This window comes from Budorcas taxicolor, chromosome 5 (genome assembly GCF_023091745.1).
Source record: "Budorcas taxicolor isolate Tak-1 chromosome 5, Takin1.1, whole genome shotgun sequence".
Classification (NCBI taxonomy): Eukaryota; Metazoa; Chordata; class Mammalia; order Artiodactyla; family Bovidae; genus Budorcas; species Budorcas taxicolor.
This window is the reverse complement of record NC_068914.1, coordinates 146,917,729-146,936,353: the sequence shown is the minus strand read 5'-3', so window position 1 is coordinate 146,936,353 and position 18,625 is coordinate 146,917,729. Positions and strand designations below refer to the sequence as shown.

Sequence of the window (18,625 nt, the reverse complement as noted above, 5' to 3'; positions counted from 1 at the left end):
CAGTGTAGGAGAGTTCCCTTTTTCCCACACCTTCTTCAGCATTTATTGTTTGTGGATTTTTTAAAAAACATAGAATATAAATGATTTATTAACAGCAGCTCATCCTCATGGGCTAAGTGGTCCACCAGACATCCAGAATGGAGCCACAAGTTCAGCACAGCCTCTGAGCCTCTTGCTCTGACTCCAGTAGAGTGAGCACGTTGCCCTAATGCATGGGGCCTTTCATACTTCGAATGATGGAGTTGCTCACCTCGTCCGTGAATTCTACATGCACCAACTTGACTGTCTCTGCAAACCAGTCCTGCCCAGTACCTTGGTGACCCTGGCAAGCTTAACGGGCTGCACACAGCTTGTGTCTGTGGTGGCAGTATGGTGGTGATTGGCCGGAGAGCTATTGTTTGGAGATTTTTTTGGTGGTGGCCGTTCTGACCAATGTGAAGTGATACCTCATTGTAGTGTTGAGTTTCATTGCTCTAATAATTAGTGATGTTGAATATCTTTTCATGTGCTTTTCGGTAGGGTATTATTGGATCTTCCCTGGTGGCTCAGACAGTAAAGTATCTTTCTGCAGTGTAGGAGACCTGGGTTCAATCCCTGGGTGGGAAAGATCACCTGAAGGAGGGTGTGACAACTCACTCCATCATTCTTGCCTGGAGAATCCCATGGATAGAGGAGCCTGGTGGGCTACAGTCCATAGTATCACAAAGAGCTGGACCCGACTGAGCGACTTAGCACACACACATTCAGGGTGCTATTACCTCTAATCATCTCAGAAGGCTTTTTTCTCCATCCTTCAGTAATTTCCTCGCCTGTGGGTGAATATTTGTAAGGATCTTCTGGAGTTCTCTGTGTGTGGCTGATTCCTCTCTGACACTAAGTTCTGTGCACTTGTGGCTTTGTATCTTCAACTCAAGGAGTCTGCTGAGCCCTACCTGGGTTTCTCCTAGCACCTCAGCTTTGAATCTCTCTTAAGGCAGTTAAGCTGAGACAATCATAGGATTCAGTCTCTCAGGAATCATTGTCTTCAGTACCTGAGGGCCAATGTCTCAAACACCATTGTTTCACATATTTGATATTTTTGTTGCTGCTATGGTTTGTCTGGTTCAGGCGGGAGGGTCCATCTGATCTCTGTTACTCCATCTTTCTAGGCTGCTAGGGGTGCTAAGTCGCTTCAGTTGTGTCCAACTCCTTGCGACTACCAGGCTCCTCTATCCAACGGATTTTCCTGGCAAGAATACTGGAGTGGGTTGCCATTTCCTTTTCCAGGAGATCCTCCTGACCCAGGGATGGAACCCATGTCCTTTACATCTCCTGCACTGGCAGGCAGGTTGTTCACCACTAGTGCCACCTGGGAAGCCCTCTCTAATAGGCATTTATTAAAAACTTTATGGTCTTCCCAAGTGGCACAGTGGTAAAGAATACACCTGCCGATGTACAAGATGCAAGAGATGTGGGTTCAGTTTCTGGGTAGAGAGGATGCCCTGGAGGAGGAACTGGCAACCCACTCCAGTATTGTTGCCTGGAAAATTTCATGGACAGAGGAGCCTGGTGGGCTACAGTCCATGAGGTCACAAAGAGGCAGACACGACTGAGCATATGGACACGACTGAGCACACACAGACACACACTCGGCATGTTCAAAAGAGGATTCATGTTTTTTAATAAAATCTCCTCCCTTTGTAGTCTTCGGCATCTAGTTGACTTCTTTCCTTTTCTCATCCTTCTCTCTCCAATATTTACTCCATCAGGAAATATTTTGGCTCTCTGCAAATTTTGACTACTTTGTATCACTTCCACTAAATCTACCTGGTCTGAGTTACCATCAGTTCTTGCTGGGGTAACCATAATTGGTAGCCAGTTACTCCTAACTGGTCGCTTTCATGCTTCCCGCCACCCCCACCCCCATATATACTCTGGCCACAATCCAGAAGCCAGAATAAGCCTTTTGAACTATGAGTTTGTATCCGTGAGCTCTGTTTTGGCTGTCTTTGTAAGTCCCTAATGGAGCCAGCATGTTCTTGCCTCGGGGCCTTTGCACTGGCTGTTCCCTCTTCCTAAATGTTTTCCGCCTAGGGCTTCCCAGGTGGCGCTAGTGGTGAAGAACCTGCCTGCCAATGCAAGAGATGTAAAGGACGAGGGTTCCATCCCTGGGTCAGGAGGATCCCTTGGAGAAGGAAATGGCAACCCACTCCAGTATTCTTGCCAGGAAAATCCCTTGGACAGAGGGGCCTGGTGGTTGCAAAGAGTAGGACACGACTGAAGCAACTTAGCACCCCTAGCACTTGAAGTCTCGGAATATCTGAATTTTTTCAATCTTGCTAAATATAAGCTTTCTCAATGAGGTTATTTCCTTAAACCTTTCAAAAATTAAAAAAAATTTAATATAGCTCTGAGAGTTGGAGCATAAAGAAAGCTGAGCTCTGAAGAATTGATCCTTTTGACCTGTGGTATGGGAGAAGACTCTTGAGAGTCCCTGGGACAGCAAGGAGATCAAACCAGTCAGTCCTAAAGGAAATCAGTTCAGAATATCATTGGAAAGACTGATGCTGAAGCTGAAGCTGCAATACTTTGGCCACCCGATGTGAAGAACTGACTCCTTAGAAAAGACCCTGATGCTGGGAAAGATTGAAGAAAGGAGGACAAGGGATGAGGTGGTGGGATGGCATCACTGACTCAATGGACATGAGTTTGAGAAAGCTCCAGGAGTTGGTGATGGACAGGGAAGCCTGGCGTGCTGCAGTCCATGGGATTGCAAAGAGTTGGAGATGACAGAGCAGTTGAACTGAACTGAATGCAGCTCTGTCTTTCCTTTTGGAACATCTTCCTCTAGTTGTTTAGTCACTAAGTCATGTCCAACTCTTTACAACTCCATGGACAGTAGCCTGCCAGGCTCCTTTGTCCATGGGATTTTCCAGGCAAGAATACTGGAGTTGGTTGCTATATCCTTTTCCAGGGGATCTTCCCGACTCAGGGATGGAACCCACACCACCTGCATTGGCAGGTAGGTTCTTTACCACGGAGTCACCTGGGAAGCTTGGGTAACACATCTACACTGCTCAAAATTGGGAAGATCAAAAGAGAATACAGTGGTAACTTTTCTTTTTACTCCTATCTTCCCCAAGAAACCACCACTGTTTCTTATTTAACCTTCCAGTGATACTTTATACATGTAAAAGTAATATATAACTACTCTTTTAAAAATACAAATGGTAGTATTTTGTTACACTGTTCTGCTTCTTACTTTTTTCATTTATCTGTCTTAGAGATTGAATTACTATGTTGTATTCTATTATTTGGATATTCCATAATTTACTTGAAACTTTGGTACTAGAATTTTCAGAATTCAGGATTTTAATACTTTGCTATAACCAACAATGCTGGAGTGTGCACCCTTGTACATAGGTCATTTATCTCATATGTGAGAATATCTGTGGGAAAAATTCATGGAGTTGGAATTGTGGGGTCAAAGGAATGTGCCTTTGTAACTTTGATTGCATGTTAGCAAATTGCTCTGTACAGAGTTTGTACCAATTTACATTCCAAACAAAACAAAACCAAAAAACCCCCGAAAACCAAAACAATGCATGAGTGACTGTCTTCTCTATGTCTTCACCAATATAATATATTACTGGTAAATCTTATTGGTAAAAAAAGTGGCATCTTAATTTAAATATATTCCTTTTTATGAGTTAGGTTAATCCCCAAAGTCCAAAAGCAATTTGTATTTTTTTCTATTAATTGCCTATTCACAGAATATTGGTTTTGTCCTTATTTTTCTATTCAGTGCCCTTAAAGAATAAGATGGACATGACTTCTGGGGAAGAGAGTGGGAACCAGGAAGGTCAGAGCAGTCATTGAATTCTTCTGAGGTCCAATAAGGATAATTGGACCATACAATAAGGTCCAAGATAATTACAATAAGGACCAAGGACTCAAAATCTTAAATTTGCCAAGAATCTTAGAAATAACATACAACTTAAATTTTATAGATCTAGTTTTAGTTTTCACCATTTTCATCTCCACCCACTCCACTCCTATCTCCATCAGAATCCTCAAAGTGTTTCACTTCTAAAAACATTTCTAAACATTAAAAAAACTGCAACCGGCATATACTCTTCAAACGTAGCCCACGCCACTTGTGTATGCTTTCACGTAGACTCCATGAGAAAAGGTTTTCTTTTCATTTTCACCTATAGAAGTCCACAATCCTGAAATCCCCAATCCTGACATTTAAAATGCTGTTAAAAATGGAAAGTGTTTTAATAAGTTTGACACCAAAACTTATTTAGTGGCAAAACCTGACAGTAACTGATAGGTAGCTATCCAGAGTGTTTATCACACTTACTATGACTATTCAAATGTTTTTTCAGAAGAGTTCTTCTTTTTAAAAAACTGGAGTATAGTTGTTTGCAATGTTGTGCTAATTTCTACTGTATAGCAAAGTGAATCAGCTATATGTATACATGTATCCCCTCCCTTTTGAATTTCCTGCTCATTCAGGTCACCACAGAGCACTGGGTAAGGTTCCTGTGCCGTACAATAGGTTCTCATTAGTTATGTATTTTATACATAATATTAATAGTGTACATGTCAATCTCCCAATTCATCCCACATCCCCTTTCTCACCCTGCCATCTGTCGTGTCCATGTGGCTGTTCCCTGCATCTGTGTTGCCTCTCCTGCCCTGCAAATAGGTTCATCAGTACCATTTTTCTAGATTCCACATGTATGTGAGAATATATAATATCTGTTTTTCTCTTTCTGACTTACTTCACTTATCTGTGTTCTTGCAAGGTGCTGCCCTGGACACTGCTGTAATATGACGGTATTCCATGACACAGATGGTACATCGCATTTCTGGAATCTGTAAAATGTTGAACCTTGAAAGGCACCTGGACTTGAGGGTGTCATGTAAGGGACTGTGGACCTGCATTTAGACTTACAAACTCGTCATTACTCAGGAATGTTTTAATTCTGCCTTGATCTTCTTTAATTCAGGCCTGTGTGAGTCAGCTCAAGTAAGGTTGTTCAGACAAGTCCAGCAGAGTCATTTGTGCAATAATCAGTTCAGTTCAGTAGCTCAGTTGAGTCCAACTGTTTGTGACCCCATGGACTGCAGCACAGCAGGTCTCCCTGTCCATCACCAACTCCTGGAGCTTTCTCAAACTCATGTCCATTGAGTCGGTGATGCCATCCCATCATCTCATCCCTTGTCCTCTTTTCTTCCATCTTTCCCAGCATCAGGGTCTTTTCTAAGGAGTCAGTTCTTCACATCAGGTGGCCAAAGTACTGGAGTTTCAGTTTCAACATCAGTCTTTCCAATGAATATTCTGGACTGATTTTCTTTAGGATTGACTGATTTGATCTCCGTGCTGTCCAAGGGACTCTCAAGAGTCTTCTTCAATACCACAGTTCAAAAGCATCAATTCTTCGGTGCTCAGCTTTCTTTTAGTCCACCTCTCATATCCATACATGACTACTGAAAAAACCATAGCTTTGACTAGACGGACCTTTGTTGGCAAAGTAATGTCTCTGCTTTTGAATATGCTGTCTAGGTTGGTCATAGCTTTTCTTCTAAGGAGCAAGCATCTTTTAAATTCATGGCTGCAGTCACCATCTGCAGTGATTTTGGAGCCCCCCAAATAAAGTCTGTCACTGTTTCCATTGTTTCCCCATCTATTTGCCATGAGGTGATGGGACTGGATGCCATGATCTTCGTTTTCTGAATGTTGCGCTTTAAGCCAACTTTTTCACTCTCTTCTTTCACTTTCATCAAGAGGCTCTTTAGTTTTTCTTCACTTTCTGCCATAAAGGTGGTGTCATCTGCATATCTGAGGTTATTGATATTTCTCCCGGCAATCTTGATTCCAGCTTGTGCTTCAACCAGCCCAGCATTTCTCATGATGTCCTCTGCATATTAGTTGAATAAGCAGGGTGACAATATACCTGCAATAATATCATGATAATATTCTGGTGTAAATGCTTATAATGTTTATCCCAAGTTTTCAGTCCTTCTCTGGCCTTTAAACATATCTTAAATAATATAAATTATTTGGAAATATTGTTAACGGGATTTCCTTGGTTGTCCAGTGGCTAAGACTCTGCACTTCCTCTACAGGGGTACAGGTTCCATTCTTGGTCCAGGAACTAAGACCCCACATGCTGGGAGGTGTGGCCAAAAAGTAAATACATATGTAAATAAATGATTAGAAAAAGTACTGTTAGTGACTCAATTTGGGAACAAAAATTTCATACCACTCTTCTCTTAAGGAATATTTAGAGATTGGAAACTGACCTGTTAAAAAAGATCTTGTATCTGCAGCTGTTTCTGTGGGAAAATAAGGATTTTCTTTGTAGTGTATAATCAAAATGAAAGAGCGAGATAAAGTGTCTACAACTCTAATGATAAATGTGTGCAGCAACTTAACTATTCCCGTTGCCTTCCTATGAAAATATTTTACATATGATTTCACTAAATATTTTAAAAAATCAATTAGTCTTTTGGCTGTGCTGGGTCTTCATTGTTGTGTGGGCTTCTCCTATTGCCCAGCACGGGCTCTAGAGTACACTGGCTTCAGTAGTTGCGGCTGGAAGGTCGTGGAGCCCAGGTGCACGGGCTCAGTTGCTCTGAGGCATGTGGGATTTTCCCAGAGCAGGGATCAAAACTGTCTCCTGCATTGGCAGGCAGACTCTATGGCAGAGCCGCCAAGGAAGCCCTGATGTCACTAAATATATTTATATTTATTAAATACTGCTTTTAATTCATTTTACACAATGGGCTTTCCCATAAAATTTTATTTGGAAGACATCGTATATTCAGTTACACCATGGTATAAAAATGGAAGAGGACAATGATACCTAGATATGGTGGAATATATCATGTGCAATTCTTGGGGGAAATAAAGGTGACCTTTGGGTTGTTTCAGGTGAAGAACGTGGATGGGACTATACAGAAGAGAATTTATTTCACATGGTGTCTTTCTGCATTAGTGATTTTAATATGGATTCTTAGAAGTTATCAACAACTGGTCAGATAAAAAAAATTTTTTTTAATACACTGCTGTCTGGATTCTGACCTAGGCAATCCTGAGCTCAGTCTTCCACTTCCATCACTTTCTTGATCCAGTCTACGTAGTGGAGGAGATTGGTGTAGAACCCGTACCCTTCACCACACCCGATGCCCCAGGACACGATGCCCGTGGCCACCCAGCGGTCATTTTTCCTGTCACTCACTGCAAAGACCCCTCCACTATCCCCTTGGCAGGAATCTTGCCTTGTGGCTGGGTTCCCAGCACAGAACATGTTTTCAGAAAACACATCATTCCTGTTTTTTTGCCGGAGCCAGCGCTCGCAAAGCTCTCGCCTAGCTACTGGCAGACGGACAAATCTGAGGTTGTGAGAAATTCTCTCCTCCATGATCCCAAAGCCACTGACATAGCCCATGAGACCTGGGTCATAGAAGGTCTCATTGTCTGGGAGGCAGATTGGCAGGAGGTTGGGGCCCAGGGTGACGCTATTTTCCAGCTCCAGGAGGGCGAGGTCCCCCTCGAAATTGTGGGACTCTTTCTGGCGGTAGTCTGGGTGGATTATGACCCTACGGACCGGGTGGTTGGACAGCTTGGTGATATCTTCCACATTGACGTGGCCCAGGAACACATCTAAGTTGGGGGGCCCCTGAGCCTCGTGGTCCTTGGGGTAGATGGTGTGCGCGGCCGTGAGGATCCAGCGGTCCCCCAGCAGTGCACCGCCCCCAGGCCCATGGATGTTGGTGTAGGCCTGCCAAGGGAAGTTGCCCAGCTTGGCCTTCTGGCCTCCAATGATGCGCTGCCTCTGCTCGACAGGGTGGACTGGCTTCCCGCACACTGGGGAGGAGAAGATGGGTTCAGGGAGAGAAATGTCAGTGCCTGTCCGCCCACCTCCCTCCATGGCCTGTCCCCTCTGCTTTGTCCCTCTTTTTGGTTCAGGACCCTTTCCTCTCTTCCCATCTTCCCACCCCACCCCTCTCCTCACCCCTGGTCTTTGGCATATTGTCAGCCACCTCTGCTTGTTCTTGTTTTTCTTCCCCAGGGCTTTTCTTGCCCTTTTTATTTAATCTTGATCTCCCATCTGCTCAGTGAAAAGTCCAGGACTGTCATCTGCCCTTCTCCTGGGGCATCTCTTCTCCTTTCTTCAGATGCCCCATGTCCGTCTTCAGCTACAGGCTGGACTGTCTCTCTCTTGTCTATGCTACCCCTCCTCCGAGACCCTGCATGGCTGCCAAGGCCACAGAGGACAGTGGAGGGCTTCCACTCACCTGGCAAACACCGAGGCATCTTCTCTCCTACCAGCTCATTCTTCCAAATGCCCTGAGCCGTGCAGGTGTACAGCCCTGAGGGGAGAGGGGGCTGAGCTCAGGCTGGGGGGTGGGTGTGGGCAGGGACCAAGAGTACCAAAGCGAGGACAGAATGGAGGAGGAACAAAGGGAAAGGTTGGAATACCTGCGGATGGGAGACTGAAAGTGTGTGTTCTGAAAAGCTTCATGTGTATGTTTTTGTTTTGATGCTAAATAGAAAAATCAGAATACTTAACTCATATTCAGTGTGATCCCTATGTGTGAAAGTTGACACAAAAACTGGAAGGAACTTATCAAGAAGATCTTATCATTATTGCATCTTGGTGCTGGGTAGTGGGTGATAATGGAAGTTATGTTTTATTGTTTTGTTTTTTGAGGGTGTTTGGCTCTGCTGTGCAAATCTTAGTTTCCCAACCATGGATTGAACCCGAACCCTCAGCAGTGAAAGCATGGAGTCCTAATTGCTGGACCATCAGGGAATTACCTGTAGCTATGTTTTCTGATTGGGGACAGTGTACCTTGCTTGACCTCAACATTTTATCTCACTGAAGCACCTTGGTGATGCTTTCAGATGTGCATCATTACCCTCCTCCTAGACACAAGGAGGGCTTCCCTTGTGTCTCAGATGGTAAAGAGCCAGCCTGCAGTGCAGGAGACCAGGGTTTGATCTCTGGGTCAGGAAGTACCCTGGAGAAGGGGAAGGCTACCCATTCCAGTATTCTTGCTTGGAGAATTCCATGGACAGAGTAGCCAGGCGGCCTACAGTCCATGAGGTCTCAGAGTCAGACTAACACTAGAGTTGAGGAAACTGTGTTTAAATAATTTATACAAGGTCATATAACTTCTAAGTGCCAGAACCAAGATGCAAATGGAGAGTTCTCTTACTTCAAAGTCCAGCTCTTGAATAATACCCTTATATAGCCTGTAAACATGGAGAAGGACATGGTAGCCCACTCCAGTATTCTTGCCTGGAGAATCCCACGGACAGAGGAGCCTGGCAGGCTACAGTCCATAGAGTCACAAAGAGCCGGACGTGACTGAGTGACTAACAGCAACAACAATTGCCTATAAACAAGATATTTTTTTCTTTTTTTGGCATGTTTTAAACCTACAAATCATGTGATTTCTTTCATCAAAAAGCTTTTAAGATACCCATTGATGAGTCTGAAAGTAATTTAGTAATGTAAAAAGTCACAGCACAGCAACCTGAGAGGGGATGTGGGGAGAAGGCCGAGGAAACCCCACTGATAAACCTGTAGAGGGGGTGCTGTTGGGCGTGCTGCGGAGGGTGGGGGTGGTGATGGTGGGGGTGGGGCGAGAGAGAGCTGTTTATGAGAGATTTGAGTCTTTCATCCTATCAGCTCAAATGTTTGCTCTTTCAACCTTATTAGAAGCCTCTTGGCACCCCTGAAGCCAGGGCCCGGGATAAATATCTTAATATTCCCTCCTTGGAGACTCTGTTGGAAGAAATTGCAGATGTTCCAACGAGAGGGAGAAGACAGCCATTTGCACGTGTCCCTACCTCGCTCAGACTCGCTTGTGCCGTCTTTGGTGTGCATCTTGTAGAAGGGCTCGTGGCAGTAGTACTGGATACGGGCCTCGTAGGTGTTCACCCCCTCTCTGGTGGTGTAATTGAAGGCCCCGTTGAGCAGGCTTCGGGGCTGCCCGCAGTCCTTGACTTGGAGAGAGCACAGGGCCGTGTGTGAACTGAGAAGGACTGTACTGGAACTTCAGTGGGAGGGGTGGGAACCCGCAGAACATGCTGAGAGCCTTTGGGAAATATGGTCATTGGGGGCTCTTGTGAGGCATGATAATTGGATGGGATAAAACTCAGTTCTGGGCAGAGCCCCTCATCTGCAGAGATGAAGGCCGACTGGTTCCCCGTGAGCTGCAGCCTTCAAAGGACAAGTCAGGGGAATGGCTTTTGGGGGTCACGCTTAGGCCCAACCCTCTTCCCTTCTCCTGGGGGGAGACACATGCTTGAGTTGCAACTTACTCCTGCACCTGGGCATGGCACGGTGCCATGTGCCATCATCCTGGCAGACAGCTGTGAAGGACAGGAGTGCCTTGTTCCCCTGTTGGAGCAGAGGTGGAACAGCTGTTAGTACAAGGAGGCCCTGAGGCTCCCTCCTGCCCTTGCCCACAGGGGAGCGGTAAGGAGGCAAAGTCAGCTCTCAGCCCTTGAACCTCAACACCTGTGGATGTGGCTCCTGGGCCCTTCTTCCCAGCTGGTTCTCTCATACCAGACTGACAGCTGGGCTCACTGAGCCACACAGCAGGAAGTCAGAGTGGGGGACTTGCCTGGTGGTCTAGTAGTTAAGAATCTGTCCTCCAGTGTAGGGGACCTGGGTTCGATCCCTGTTCGAGGAACTAAGATCCCACATGCTGGGGAGCAACTAAGCTCGAATGCCACAACTACTGAGCCCACATACTGACACAGCCAAATAAGTAAATAAATAAATAGTTAAAAAAAAAATAATATCGGAGCTAGGGCTAATTGTTGTATCCAGTAATCCCCTCTCTAGACTCTTGAGGGGGTTTCAAGAGTTTCCACTGAGGTCCAGTTGAACCCCATAATTTTATTTTAAAAAATATTTATTTATTATTATTTATTTTGGCTGCTTTGGGTTTTAGTTGTGGCACTCAGGATCTTTAATCTTCATTGTGGGATCTTTAGTTGAGGTATGTGGGGTCAGGTTTCCCGACTAGGAATCGAACCCAGGCCCCCTGCATTGGAGTGCAGAATCTCAGACACTGGAATACCAGTGAAGTCCCTGAACTTCACAGTTTTAAATTAAAAGGCAAACAAGCCACAAGCACAGTTGCACTTTCTCTGCGTTGAAACAAAATTTTCTGCCCTGAAGTAAGGCCGTGTTTCTTCTCTCTGGACTGCCCTGCCAGGTAAGCCCCATATCACCCCATCACCCCCAGACTGCAGTCTTCTCAAGGCTAAGGGCCTTTCCTAAAATGCTAGCGCAGCCCAGCCACTTTCAAGGGGGCTCAAGATGCTGACATACGCTAAGCGCTGTCCTAGGCCAGCAGATGGCGGGGACAGGCCAGGAGACAGCACCCTTTGAAACGAAAAGTAATTGGACAACACGAATGAGTTTTATTAACACCAACAATCATCTCAGATTGCTAGCCCTGGATCAGACTGCAAGAGAATGTGCATAACAACTAGGATATCTGAGCAAAATGTAAATTATCATGTAGTCGCTCAGTCATGTCCCGACTGTTTTGCAACCCCATGGACTATAGACCGTCAGGTTCCTCTGTCCATGGACTTTTCCAGGCAAGAATACTGGGGTGGGTTGCCATATGCTTCTCCAGGGGAATCTTCCCCACCCAGGGATTGAACCCTTGTCTCTTGCGTTGCAGGTGGAGTCTTTACTGCTGAGTCAGATAAAAAGTAAATAATGTGAGATAAACTGTGTGACTAGGTTCAAAGTTGATGATGTGAATGATTACAAGGTAAGGATGCTGGGGGCATAGACAGGGCGGGTTGCAACCTGAACGGGAGTGGGCGGTGTGCCTAGGACCCCCAAGTCCTTCCTGGACTAACGAGCAGTGATCTGGCTGACTCATCTCTATTCAAAGGGAAGTTCCATGAAACCTGTGTGAACATGTACGTTTCTTTGACTGTACCTCCCACATCCAGAACACTGCCTGTCACTGAATCAACACTTAAAATGTTTGTTGGGTGAATTCACCACAACAAACCGAAGGTCTCTTCTCTGATTCAGGGTGGGTCTTCCGAGGGGACCTACTGGACAAAGATGGGATGTCCAGTCCCAGGTCCCTAGCCAGGGTAACTCCAATTGTATGGTTTATAAAAAATAGCATTAATTAATTAATTAATATTATTAATTGCCTTCACTGGTTCCTCACTGCTTTCTGTAGTTGTGGCGCATGGGCTTAGTTGCCCTGAGACACGTGGGATCTCAGTTCCCCAACCAGGGATCAAACCCTCGCCCCCTGCACTGGAAGGTGGATTGTTAACCACTGGACCACCAGGCAGTCCCGAGAGGAGCGTTTTAGTTTCCTAGCTTCTATGAGATTGACCGGTGGAGCAAACTGCATTCTTTCCTGGGTCTGCAAAGCTCTGGACAGGGTGGTGTGTCTGGGGAAAGACCACCGGTAGATATAAACGGAGCCTCTTCTGATTGTTTGATGGAATGCTGCCCAATTCATGAATCGTCGAGTAAAGCCAGGTAGGTTTTAAAAACAAAAACTGAGAGCCCTGGAGCAAGAGGCAGGGCATTTGTTGCCAGTCCCTGCTGTACACAATCCCAGTGAGGCTGCGTGAGTGAGGCCTCGCGCTTCAACTCCACCCCTGCCTGTTCGGTTCCTCACTGCATAGTGAGTTATAGGGCGAGGACCTGTAGTTCTTAGACTTGGCTGGGCATTAGAATCACCGAGTAACTATAGGTAATCCTGACACCCGTGCTCCCCTTCAGACCCATGAACTAGTCTCTAGCAGGGGACTGGACATCAGAATTTTGAAATCCTATTTCCAGTGTGCAGTCAAGTTGGAGCAGGCCGGGTAACCCTTCCAGCTCAAACATGCTTATGTTTCCATGTGGGGCTGAGCTTCCATCTTCCGTGTGAATTATGCCGGACTCTGGGTTAGCTCCCTCCCCTCGGCCCTGGCTCTTACCTCCACAAGCTCGTAGCCTTTTTTGCACGTAGCAATGAAATAGTCCCGGTACTGGTATTGAGGCTGCAGGTCCTGAATTATGGTGAATGCGTCCAGGGTCTTGGGCTGGGGGCACTTGATGACTGTTAGGGAGACCAGAGGGCACATTTATTTCCGAGCCACTGGCCTCCTTTCTACCTGCCTCATCCTGCCCCCTTTCTGGCCTGTGAGGGGCCCCGGGCAGCCTTACCTTCACTGGTGTAGTACAGCTTCCAGCCCCGGCTGTCCCCTGACTCGTCCGTGAAGAAGAGCAGGTCCACTGAGTTGCTTTGGGCATCAATGCGCTCGGGCCTTTGCTTTCCACAGAACTCACCAATGTTCCTCCCGCTGACATAGATCTGCGGTGGTGGTGGGGGTGGACGGAGGGAGGGTCATGTCTCCAATTCAGACACAGGGCTAGGGCGGTGGTGCCAGTGGTGTGGATTCTGCTTGGTGTATGTTTTCAGCTGGAGGGGAGAAAGTCTCCCGAGGACCCACCGGCTGGATTGTGCACTAAGTCGCTCAGTCGAGTCCAGCTCTTTGCGACCTTATGGACTGTAGCCCGCCAGGCTCCTCTGTCCATGGAATTCTCCAGGCAAGAATACTCGAGTGGGTTGCCATGGCCTCCTCCAGGGGATTTTCCTGACCCAGGGATTGAACCTGAATCTCTTACATCTCCTGCACTGGCAGATGGGTTCTTTACCACTAGAGCCACCTGGATGCCAGGTGTGTAGGACAACTCATGTGGGACATCGGCCATTTCTGCGCCCATTGGCCAGATGGTCCAGTGAGGAGGAAGGGTGAGAGGAGACGTGTGGGGATGGGGACAAAAGGATTTCTCTCTGGGGGTGGGTTGGCTGTACCTGCAGCTGGTCGTAGGGACAGTGTATTTGCTGATGGTCATCGATTTCAAAAGGCTCCAGGAATTGGAGGTGGAGGGTGTGGCCTCGCTCTACTCGGATACTGTAATTGCAGCGCAGGTCAGGGGGGTAGGGTCCGGGATACTCCAAGCTGGAGATGTAGCCTGAGGGCTCCGTGAACAGCTCGCTGCTGCATTCGGCTGGGGGAGCAGAGCGAGAGTGGGTCACCCAGAGAGCCCCACCTTGCTCAGTCCCTGCCTCCTCTGAGACCACAGAGGCAAGACCTCACCCTGGCAGGAACGCCCATCCTCCTGGAGCTCATAGCCTGGACGGCAGGAGCAGAAATAGCCGCCGACGTAGTTGTGGCACAGCTGCTGGCACCGGGGCGGGGGGTCCTCCTCAACCGAGTTGAGCTGCAAGGCACATTCGTCCAGGTCTGGAAAAGATTCCAGAAGGAAGGATTCAATTCCACAAAAGCCAGGGTGGGGGGGGCGGGGGAGGGACCTGTGGAGGCGCTGGTCTCAGCGAGGTCACCCATCAGAGGCCTAAGGACAAGGTTATCTCAGGCCACCTGGAACTCCCGGCCCCTCTGACTCTTTCTGGGACCTGCTCAGTGGGGACAAGGCCCTGGTGGATAGTTCTCTCCTAGCAAAAGCTCTCTTGGGAAAAAAACAAGAAGGCCTGGCTTCCCGATTCTTTGGATTCAAGAATTCCCTTTTCTGGCCCCCACTCAGTCTGAGCCCAGGAGCCCAGCGCAGGCGCCACTCACCCACGGCTTGGTAGTATGCCAGGAAGCCCTTGTAGAACATGATGGTGCCGTTGTCCTCGTTGGAGAAGTCTGAGTGGAAGGTCAGCAGCATCTTGTTCCCTTGGGACATGAATTCCTTCCTTCCCGGGGGGTTGCCCAGGGGAGAACCCAGCTGCCCACAGAACCTCCCCATGGTCTTCTTATCAGCAGAAATCTATGGAGGAGGGACAGGCAGACAAGCTGTTGAGGGGACATGTCCCACATGGAAGGTCATGAAGGTCATCCTTCTCTTGTCCCGGAGAGGGGATCCCGCCCCACCCCACTCCCCTCACCCCCCTGGATGGTCTCCAGCTGCTCTCTACCTGCTGGGCTCTGGCTGTTCCAAATTCCCCAGAGGCCTTTCCTCTGTCCTGCATCCCCACCGACTGACCTTGCACGTTATCCTGTGTCTGGGACTCGGCCCTCCCTTTTTATGACCCCCAGCTATGACAAACCTAGACAGCATATTAGAAAGCAAAGACATCACTTTGCCAGAAAGATACATCTAGTCAAAGCTATGATGTTTCTAGGAGTCATGTATGGATGTGAGAGTTGGACCATAAAGAAGGTTGAGCCCTGAAAAACCAACGCTTTCAAATTGTGGTGCTGGAGAAGACTCTTGAGAGTCCCTTGGAGAGCAAATAGATCAAACCAGTCAATCCTGAAGGAAATCAACTCTGATTATTCACTAGAAGGACTCATGCTGAAGCTGAAGCTCCAATATTTTGGCTACCTGATATAAAGAGCTGATTCATGGAAATGATCCTGATGCTGGGAAAGATAGAAGGCAGGAGAAGGGGATGACAGAGGATGAGATGGTTGGATGGCATCAGTGACTCAATGGATGAATTCAAGCAAACTCAGACATGCTGAAGGACAGGGAAGCCTGGCGTGCTGCAGTCCATGGGTTTGCAAAGAGTCTGACACGACTTGGTGACTGAACAGCAACATGTGTCAGACATTTCTTTACCCCCATCTCCTCCTGTGTCCGCCTCCCACTGGTTGCCTTTACCTGGTTTCTATCATACCTTCATCCCTAGAGCCTGGATGGTCTGCTTTACCCTCTGTCCTGTCCTTCCAGCTTGTTTTGGTCAACCCATTCCTGTCCAGCCATGACTCCTGATATTCAGCTGAGTGTGAGCATCTGGGACCTGCCAGCTTAGCAAGCATCACTGAGCTCTCCTTACCTCTTCCTTCACAGATTCCTTAACTCCTGCAAAGCAGAAGACGTCCCTCCTCCTATTTCATCCCCACTTTGCCTACCACCAGGACCCTCCCTATGAGCACTGCTGACATCTCAAGTCCTCTGGGGTAGGAAGATACAGCATTTCCATGGTATCCTTTTATATCCTCTAGAGGATCTCCTGGAAATGGTATTTATGGGCTGTGTGTAGGCCCTATCTGAATCCCGAATCAAGAACCTCATTTTTAAAATTTTAATTTTATTTTTAGGCTGTGTTGTGCAGCACGTGGAATCCTAGTTTCCCACCTAAGTTCCCCAGGAATCAAACCTGGGCCCCCTGCCTTGGGAGCACAGAGTTTTAGCCACTGGATCACTGGGGAAGTCTCCAGGAATCTCATTTTTATTGGATGTAGAAAGAGGGACTAGGACGGGCCCTTGGTCGTGACAGAGGAGAGGGGACTGAGCCCACTGTCCTGGCTGCAGACCACCCTTGAGCCACCACCACACACAAGCCGCTTCCCCACATTCCTGTGTTCCTGGTGAGGAGGCAGCCATGGAGTGGTGACGCTCTCCATGGCAACAGGGAAACCGAGGCAAGGAAGTTTCCAAAATCCTCCGGGCAAGTAAGCAGACAGGGAAGGTTTTTCTGACTCCTGTGGACAGTGCATTCCCCAAGAGCAGGGCCTGTTCCCTCCCTCTCTGTTTCTCCCGTCTGTGCTCCACGAGGGTCTCTCAGACCAGCGGCCTCCCATCCTCGACACCCCTGGACTTTCAGAGCCCCACCTGGCCATCAGCTTTCACCAGCTTGGGGCTGTGTCCCCAGGCAGGGTGTCCTATCCAGGCTGGTCAGAACCCGGGTCCCCAGGTTCCAGAGACGCTCAGTTCTCCCTCTGCCCACCCCCCTCATCTGCTCCCTACCTTGACATAGTCATAGAAACAACCTTCCGAAGGCTCCAGGTCAAACTGCCAGAAGACAAGCTTCACCCTGTACCCTGTGGGTACTGTGATCACAGTGGTCCTCTCAAAATTGTTAGGGTAAGGCTTGGGGAACAGAGGGGATGTCACCTCCCCGTAGAGCCTCTGAGGGGTGGGGATGGCGCCTCCAACCCCGTAGAACAGGACCGGCAGCAGGAGGTATAAGAGCCACCTGCCAAAAGGAAAAAGGTGTCTGTAGGGCGAGAGGGGTGCAGACCCTTGCTGGCTGGTAGGGGACGGGATTGCCGTACCGCTGGGCATTTTCCTCTCGGTCCATTCTAGATCTCAGGGAGATGTCCTAGGGTGGGTGGGGAGGCTGCAGGGGGGAGGCTGGTCTCTGCAGCTGCTGCACTGGGTGCTCCTCCCCGGGGCCAGTGTCCAGTCCAGAGGTCATCACGCTCCCCCCACCTCTCTCCCCAGCCTCCTCCCTGCCCTGTTGCATCACTCTGCTCCCCTTCCAGGAATTGGGCTGGCTTGGACCAGTAAACTAAGGGTGAGGGTTTCCAATCATGGTCTCTGAAATGGCTCCCACATGCTCAGCAAGGCCTCTGGGAGAGACCGCCTATGGAAGAGGGTCTCAGGCACAGAGGCTGACTGTCTAGGCCAAGGGACAGGCTCCCCCAACCCCACCTCGCTGCTCCCTATGAGCTGGAGGAGGAGGGCAGTGTGACCTCATCTCCTGGGTCTGAGTCTCCTTTCTCCTCTGGAGGAGAGATAGGGCGTACATTTTCGAGCGTGCACGTGTGGGCACACTGGAGGAATCAGGTGTATGGGGAGGGTCAGGGTGCTCCCACCTCCCTGAGTAAGTCTGGGACAGGGGGCCCCCTGTGCCCAGGATCGTCCCCTCTGGTGTCTCCCTCCCTCCTTGGTTCCCACCAGGCTTACTCACATTTCTTAAGGCCTGTTGTTGGATCCCTGACTCTCGTGACAGCGTCTTCATGCACTCTGGGTGCAGAGAGAGCAGGGTCACGCAGAGGAGGGAAGGGGGAGGGAGGGACTGTGGAGGGGGAAGGGGTGACCATTCCGGGATGAATGTTGTAGGGAATGAACTATTTGCATAAACAAAACCAAAAAAGAAAAAAAAACCAATTCTGTTTCGGTTTAGTTTTGGTTGTGAAATGCCTGATGGTGCTGCCACCTGCTGGCCTTCAGGGTAAGGGCTGGAGAAGGTTCTGCATTTTTAGGGACAGAAAAGCCTTGGGTTGGAGGCCTGGATGTCCCTTTCTAAATCTGATGGGAATCCCGCCCCCCTTCTTCAGGGCCCTTTCTGGTGACTGCGGCTGAGTGTTCAGGGTTCCTACCCAAAGAACAGTGGAAATCGCAGTTGAGGGGGGTCTTTTGTGACCCTCTCTTCTCCTTTAACCCCATTCTCCCTGTCCTTAGTTAGCCAGAAGCTCTGGTACAGGAATGATCAGGGGTCAATGCCCAGGATAATGGGACAGGAGCAAGGATTAGAGATGGGGAGTGCAGGAGGGCGCAGAGGAGAGAGAAGCTTGCTTGATCTAGGGTCCCGCCCTGCTTCCCTCAGCAATGACACTTGGAGGGAACTTACCTGAAGTTCTAGTGGTTAAAACTCTGTATTTCCAATCCCTGGTCAGGAAACTAAGATCCCACATGCCATGTAGTGCAGCTAATAAAGAAATTTAAAAAAATGACACGTAGAACAGGGACTGCTGTGACCCCAAAGCACCAGTAGGGTCTGGTTTAAGACCCTCCTTGGGCTTCCCTGATAGTCCAGGGATTAAGACACCCAGCTTCTCAAGCAAGCAGCATGGCTTTGATCCCTGGTCAGGGTACTAAGATCCCAGCAAAAA

At 48.4% G+C, this 18,625-nt stretch overlaps 1 protein-coding gene across 1 annotated transcript; it reads right to left on the bottom strand.

Annotated features, from left to right (window-relative positions):
* Positions 1-6,779: 6,779 nt before the first annotated feature.
* LOC128047412 (complement C1r subcomponent-like) lies at positions 6,780-17,814 on the bottom strand. The gene is made up of 11 exons (XM_052639608.1): positions 17,701-17,814; positions 16,755-16,983; positions 14,636-14,828; positions 14,156-14,302; positions 13,870-14,066; positions 13,218-13,365; positions 12,989-13,110; positions 10,328-10,406; positions 9,854-10,009; positions 8,293-8,367; positions 6,780-7,861 (listed from the first exon to the last, which is right to left on the bottom strand). Coding segments are annotated over exons 1-11 (2,118 nt in total). The 5' UTR covers positions 17,703-17,814; the 3' UTR covers positions 6,780-7,091.
* Between the last annotated feature and the right edge of the window lie 811 nt (positions 17,815-18,625).